The following is an 8145-nucleotide window of genomic DNA, read 5'->3' on the forward strand; positions in this document are numbered from 1 at the left end:
ATTTTACAATTAGAGTTTGAAATCTAGTGAATGTCGGCCTTTACATAGTCATAATGTCCAAAACATTAATTTTCAGTTAATGTTAAATCTCAACATTGTGAGAATCTAGGATAATTAAGAAATATTTAGAATATTCAGCAAATGTGACTACATGAATGTTGACATTCGTTAATTTTGAATTTTCAGTGCTATATATATATATATATATATATAACATTTGATAAAAAAGTTGCATTTTTTCGGTATTTCCATCTTTTTAAATTTCTATTCGTTTTTACATGAATATAAGTATTTCCTATCAAGCAGTATGGAATTACATATATTACTATATGAATGCCAAATAACTATATTCACAAACAACTTTCAGTGAAAATAAAAAATTATAATTGCCTATTAATTTAAGGAGTTAGCATTAATCTAACGATCCAGATAAGGAATAAAATAAGAGTTACTTCTTATTATGTGAGCTTATTTCTTATATAAAAGCAAATCCAATTTTTCACAATATGTTAGTTTACTACATTATTTTTAAACATTAATTTTTATTTTTATTTTAATTACTATTGTTGTTATTTGTTTCTTTAGTTTTAAAGCAATTTCAATTTTAAAACAAAATTCAAGTTTATAGCATTATTTTTGATGTAAACGGCTTATGAAGTTAATTTATTGGATAAAACTTTAATGAAATATTAAACAAGTTTTCGCAAATTTTAATTTCGCGACATACTTCCAACAATATACAATCAATTTTAAACTTTGCGTCTAAACAAGTGTTCATTAACTACCAACATTTAGAAACATGGCTAAACCCTTGTCCGTCAGATAATATTAAAATAATATATTTTATTATCGACATACTCAAACAAAATATTAATTACCAGCCATCTTGTGTTATAGCAAATTTGTAGCGTGAATAACTTTCTCAAGAAATCACTTTTCACTATCATGCTAAATAATTGCATATGAATGCTAATGAATAGAATAAATTTAACATAATTTAAACTTAAAATGAGTTATTATCTTTAAATTTCTAAAACACTTTGAATAGCATAAGATAAGAAAAAAAATTAATTACATAAAAATAACAAATTTACCCCATGTAAAATTTTGTTTGGTTCTACACTGTAAAAAATAGAACACAGAAAAAATATATGTATAGAATGTACAAAAAGGACAAAAAGAAAAAGAGAAAAACGCAGAAAATTAAGAAAATCTGTAAGATTTATTTTATTATTATATGTTTTATTTTATTATTAATATTTTTATAAAAATTATACTCTTAATATTAAAATTGTTTTCAGATTTTAATGATGATTTAATTATCTTTAATTTTCAAGATCATACATTCTTATTAAATAATATTTACCCTGAGGAATCAATCTTGCTTCGTAATCATGAAGATAAAATTGTTTTTAATTTTTTGGATTTGAATATTATAAAAGAAGAAAAAATATCTTTGTTGATTTATACGATAAAAGAAAGGATTTCAAATTCAATATAAATAAACTAATTACTAGGAATTCTAATGTTTCTAAAAACATATATTTAATATATAACGCATATTTAACGTTTAACGATCTGAAGTTGTTTTTAACAGAGCAGTTTTTCTCTGTTTTTCACTTTAATCATAAACAGATTAAAACTGTCAATTCAAATTCTAGTTTTTGCCCTGCAGTTTCACTTACTGTAAGATAACTTGCAGTTTTACAACTTATGTGCTGTTTTTTTTAAATCATTTTACGATAAGTTTTTTACTTGTTTTAACTTTTCAGAAATTGTATTATAGTTTTGAACATCATATAGAAAAAATTACGATTTGTCTTTACTGCTAAATTGGTTTTCTACTGAATAATTTTTTTGAATAATTAAATTTTCAACTGAATTAATTAATTAAATTTTCTACTGAATAATTAAAGTGATTATTATCTGAATAATTTTTCTCGGAAAGTGTAATTGCTAACCTTTTTTATAAGGAAGGGCCACTATAGTTTTAAACGTTTTTACGAAGTATAGTTTCAATAGGTAAGACTCTTAAGATAAAGACAGTTAAAAAGACTATTTCATTACCAAACACTAGAGCTATCGTGTCTCAGAGGAGGGAACACTTGCCTCTTAATTATGTGACCCGGGTTCGAATCCCGAGGTTGCATGATTAAGAGAACTCTACTATTGTCTCGCACCAACCACCATGCTGGCATGTTTAGTTTATCAAGTTTAATTTAAAAGCATGTTCATTTTTTTAAAAAAATGAAGGAGTTTATTAAAATAACAATACTTATCTGCTAGATAAAGACGTCCGTTTTAAAATAACAGTATTTTTCTATGAAATAAACGGTGTTATACTGGCACACTAGCTGACATTTTTTTCTGTAAAGTTAACAGATTTTTCATAGTGTAACAAAATTAATGTATCTTATTTGAATTAAGTATCTCACGCGTCCAAATTTAAAACAATTTTGAATTGTTCTGTATATTAATAAATCAAGATAAATCTAAATTAGTTTATCATTAATTAGATAACTAAATTAGTTTATCTCTTTTTAAGATAGTATGGCTGTAAATTATCGTCAAAAAGGGATTCAATTTGGAAATTTGTTTTAATTATTTAACCTCTCACCATCCGCTTAAGAGGTTCACGGATGCGCTAACCCAGTGGTCGGCGAAGTGCTGCTCCAGAGCCGCATGTGGCTCTTCGGCTCCTTAAGTGCGGCTCTGGCGCAAATATCCGCGGAAGGCGCAATAATATTTCCATTAAAAAAAAAAACTTAGTAAGAAAAAAATTACATCTTATTTTGATAAATTAAACTTCTTCTATAAATCGAGAACATGTATAATTTTTTGTTTAAGTTAAAAGATAGATAGGTATATTGTTGTAAAAATACGTAACGAACATCGAATTTAATTTCAATTTTTTTCTTAAACGTAAACACAAACCATCTACAAGCTACCGGCTGAAATTGTTCGTATGTTTTCGAGGTACTCCGGTGTGATACAAAAGTACCACAAGCATGCGCGCATACTTTTTCTAAAGTAGTGGGGGTACAAATTGGCTTAAAATTAAAAACAACAACATACAAACCTGACTTACTCAAACTTTCCAAGGAGATGCAAGCACATTGTTCGCATTAATAAATATTTATTAAGTATGAAATTTAGTTTTATTTAGTGTACTACTTATTTAGTGTAATAAAAGTTTACTAAACAAGCAGATTTGGCTCCCAATTTTTTTAAAAATTGTTGTAATGTTCATATTTGGCTCCTTGGCTAATAAGTTTGCCGACCACTGCGCTAACCGAAACAGTCGGCTGTAACTCAACGCAAGGCTTTAAGTGTCCGATGCCTAATAGATAGCGAACATTCTTTTCTATTCCTGCGATTCGAAAAACAGACGTCTCTTTTATTTCTGAAATAATTGTCTTCGGAAAATTTTTGAGCTAAAATTGGAAACTTTAGTAAAACATTAATTTCTTACCACTTAAATTTGCTTGGTGGCCGAGCGATCAGCGTGCCTGACTGTGAAGCCAATGGTTGCGGGTTCGAATCCCGCTCAGGGCATGGATGTTTCTGTGTGTGTTCTCTATTGTGTGATGTGTGAATGTGGCCCACCCTATAAACGGGTGTGTGGCAGTGTGGCGTGGGTAATGCTGCTTGCCTCCGTGACTTAGGTTCACAGGTGCCCACTGGGTAACGTTAAATGAGTAACACCTCCGGCATCTTCCTAGGCGAAGAACGAAAGTTCAGTGTCTGCCGTTAAGAAAAAATAAATAAATTTACTGCAATAAATTGCATTTTATTTCGAACTGCTTTTATGTTAAGAATTTTTGAAAATCGTCAGCTTAGTTTAGGACACCTAACAAACTGTGAAAAATTATTAATCAAACTACGGGACACAGTATCGGCACTTTTGGTGCATTATCCGTAAAATTCATTTTTATCGCAAAATATTATACCGTACAGTAATAATTACTGCAAAATCAATGAATCACTCTACCTAAATAAATGCTACTGTAAAATTTACGGTATATCCAATTTTTGGTTCCGTTACATGTTGCAGTAAAAATGGATTTTACGGTAAAAAGTGCCAGCATCCTGAGTGCCGGTACTTTTTTAACGTAATTGGTTCGGAATTTTTTACAGTATATATTAAGATATACTTTTTTTATTGCATCATAAATAGTTTTTTTTTTCATTTGTACTTAACAAATAAAATAACGTTGTTTCTGTTTATAAAATGATATATAAATAATCAAGGTTCTCGAATCAATATAATTTTTAATAGGCGCACTGAAAGCTTAGACGAATAAATCGCATTTTATGTAAGTTCATAAAATGAATCATAAAATACACAAAGAAAGGTGCCTCGTCATTATAACGCTTTTATGAATCGTAAACTCTTGCTATTAAGACGCACCCAAACAACAATTGGCAAAATGACTGTATCATAAAAATAACAAGTTCTTATGCGAGGGACTTCCGTTACAAATCTCTATGAAATGAAGTTAAGAAGGAAAAGATCTTGACTTAATACTTAATAATTTTAAGAATTGTTTAAAATGTAAAGGAGTTAACAGGTCAAGCTACTTACAAACAATATATTTAAATGATTGTGTAATAAAGAATAAGCATAATTACATTTTTATCCAGAAGTTTTCAATTAAAACAATAAAACAGATTAGCAGCATAAAATCTGAAGACTTTTATAAACATAATAGGAAACATATATATATATATATATATAATCTTCTTATCTAATTCTTATGGGACTAAAATAGTTATTTTACTGCCTTAACAAATTTACATAATTCAATCAAAAGCTTATATTTAGAATATATTAGGTGATTTATATCATCATTATTAGATAGTTTAACTTTAGGCAAGATATAAATCATCAAAACTACTCTATTTATCTGTAAGATTGAATCGAAAGATTATCACGTTAACTGTAAAACAACAATTGTGGCAAATGTATATTATTTTTTAGGATTTTGAATGGCTTGAAGCTCCACATTAAAAGTTCTCTCTTTTTCCATTTTTAATTACTTTATTAATTGTTTTGTGACCAAAAATATGTAAATTGTTATTTATTTGTTTTCAATAAAGTGTTTATTCAGCATTCTGTAGCCATTAAAAGGAATTTCTTTCAGTGGGAATCACTCATCGCTAATATAGGTGGAAATATGGGATTATTTCTAGGACTGTCTATTGTTACTATCCTCGAAGTCTTAGAATTCTTTACGGAAATGATTACGAAGCTCATAACTGGGAAAAGAGATTCAACAAGAAACAAAGCAATTGTAATAAACTTTTAAAATTATTCTTATGTATTTGTAAATAAAATATTTTATTATTTTCTTTGTGTCCATTATTATAGTATTATTTTATTTTTATCTCACATTATAATTAAAACTTAAAACTATAAGTTTTTTATAAAGTATTACTATTATATTTTTAATTCTACTCATGTATTATTTAATGCAAAGTGCGCGAAATAAAAAATGGAACACGTCGCAAAGCTTTTGATTTAATAATTTCCATGCTATAATAATCTCGTTATTTCTATGCTATTAGTTTTCTAAAATTTAAAAATGTATGCACTATCTTCTTTTATTAGACTTATTTTATCTTAGCCCGAAACAACATTTAAAAAAGTACACTAAACGTTTACAAATATGAAAAGAAATTTAAAACAAACAATTAGTTGCTGAAAAGGAATTTTACAAGAAGTTTATCAATCAAGTATAAAATAAAACTTCTGTACCAGTATCCTCTTATTATAATGACGCATAAATATTTATACCCCTTAAAGTTCACCTATTATAACGAAGATTATATTGTCTTCTAAACTGAATGAAACCATCTAATTCAATGCAGCACTTAAATCCTTTTATCTCTATTATGTTCGATTGTCATTAAAATTACAGATTAATATGAAACTATACTTTGTGTTATGATTTCTAAGCAACACTTATAGATACGGACAATTAGTTGATCTTAAGATTGGTTGCTCTGGATTGTTAGAGAGTAAATTATAAAAAATTATCATTCGATTTGAGAGAAAACTTAAAATTTAAATTTAGGGGATTAATTCAAAATAAATAACGTAATGTGCATTGTTGAATATCTTGAAAAGAAAAATGTCATCAAACTCTTAAAGTTAGACGGAATTAAAATTTTAAATCCTATTCAGTAAATCTAATCCTGTGAAATCATTTAAATACTATAGTTTGAAATTTTTTCTTGAAAATCGATTAAAAGTTAGTTAAACTATATAGTTAAAGTGAAGATAAGTACTTTCTAAACAGAACAAAACGGAAAAGCAAATGTGAAAAAAATTGTTACTTCTTAATTTTTTTAAAATATTTAATTTTTCAGCCAAAAAATATCCATTTTTTTTAAATAGTATTTTCTTTGTCTGACGTTTCTTCAGAATTTTTTATTGAAATTTTCCTTTACTTTATGGTATTTAAGAAAAAAATTTCAATCTTTTCCATGTGCCTCTTTAATGGGGCATACATAGAATTAGAAAGCAAAGCAATAATCATATTTAATAGAAAAAAAACTTTAAGATAATTTATATAAATTATAGTAGAAGGGTTGTAACCTACTATGTGATTCATGGATTAAATAGTAATATTCAAAAAGTGGTTAGTTTCTTGAGACAATAAAATGGCAACTTTTTAAATTTGCTTACATGATATTTTCCAAAATGACACATACTTCTTATCTTAAATGGCAAATAAAATAATTTTCTCAGCAATGCTTGCTCACTCAATATTACAGTATAGATTAAAAAAATCGTTTTCTTTGAGGAAGTTCTTCAAGATTTCAATCATTTATATCAATTAATAACAAACTCGACATTTCCTATTTTCATATTATTCGATTCTTAAATGATTCTCATAAACCATCTCAATGTGAAATATTTCAATAAATTGAATTACTGTAAATGGTTCGATTGCTGTAGTGAATACATTAAATAATTCAACTCATTTTAAGCAAATGCTTTTTGATCGTGGAAGTATAAAAGAGGATAAGTGTGAAATGTATTATCATCATCAAACATTTACGAACAGTCAACTTAACTGTGTTTAGTTTTATGAACACGTTTTTTACCTCAGTCAAATCACTGACTGTACCTTTTTATTTCAACTGATTAAACACAAACATATAATTTTTTATGCTGTTGAATTTCTTTTATAAATTGATTGAAGAGACATTTATACGCATTGCCTTAAGACATTTCATTTCAAAAAATATTTTATTCAAGCTTTTTTTTTTAATTCAATAAAAAAAACTTTACTAAGTTTTAATCCTTAAAAAACATTAAAATCCTTAACTACAGTTAACGAAGCAAAACTAATAGTTTGTTTAATTCTTTTACTTGAAAGATTACTTAAAATCTAAGAAGTTTTCGTTTGTTTTCTTTTTTTTTCATTTTTAAGTGATAGTAGTTTTTAGTTTTTTAAATAGCATTTCTTTTTTCAAAAACAAGTCACTAATCTCATCGTAGCTCAAATAACCATCATCTCTTAATAGCAAACATCTCTAGATCTAAAATCAGCTCTAAATTTAACTATATAAAAAAAACATCATGCGTTTACTTACTTTTATTTCTTAAACATGGAATTTTAAACTAAAGAGGAAAAACATAAATTTATGTTTTTATTGAAAGACTACACGGTTTCTTTCCTCTTCATTTTTGATTATTAGTAGATTTCAATTTAATATGACACGAATATTCAAATATTTTCAAATAAAATTTGAAAATATGTTGTTAGGGCTTCGCCTTTAAAATACATTTGTTTTACTGCGCAGAAACTAAAACATTTAGCAATAAATTATGACGGTTCATGAAAAGGTTTACAAAAATTGCAATAAAATAAATATATTTCACATTCAATAATTAGTTCTAAAACTAATAAGTATTGAATTTGATGTAAAAATACTGTTGGCTGCTCCCTGTCTCTCAGACAAAGGCATCTACTAAGTGTAAGTTCGGCATTCTTAAGAAGCCATACCCTATTTTTTGGATAATTTGACTTAAGACTTTTTCAGAAAATAAAATTTCTTGCATCATAAGCTGTATAAAATATTTATCTCCGGAGATTTTTATTTCATAAGCTTTCTTCTTTTTTGAATAATAAA

The 8145-nt window shown here is 26.8% G+C and overlaps 1 protein-coding gene across 1 annotated transcript in view; it reads left to right on the plus strand.

Annotated features, from left to right (window-relative positions):
* The window catches only part of LOC107449434 (acid-sensing ion channel 4-A-like), a 76607-nt gene extending 71255 nt beyond the window's left edge, over window positions 1–5352 (plus strand). The window contains exon 11 of the mRNA XM_071180508.1: window positions 5145–5352. Within this exon, the coding sequence (XP_071036609.1) occupies window positions 5145–5309 (165 nt within the window). The 3' untranslated portion in view covers window positions 5310–5352. The remainder of the gene's footprint in view (window positions 1–5144) is intronic.
* Window positions 5353–8145: the final 2793 nt, after the last annotated feature.

Source organism: Parasteatoda tepidariorum, chromosome 4 (genome assembly GCF_043381705.1).
Source record: "Parasteatoda tepidariorum isolate YZ-2023 chromosome 4, CAS_Ptep_4.0, whole genome shotgun sequence".
NCBI classification, from domain to species: domain Eukaryota; kingdom Metazoa; phylum Arthropoda; class Arachnida; order Araneae; family Theridiidae; genus Parasteatoda; species Parasteatoda tepidariorum.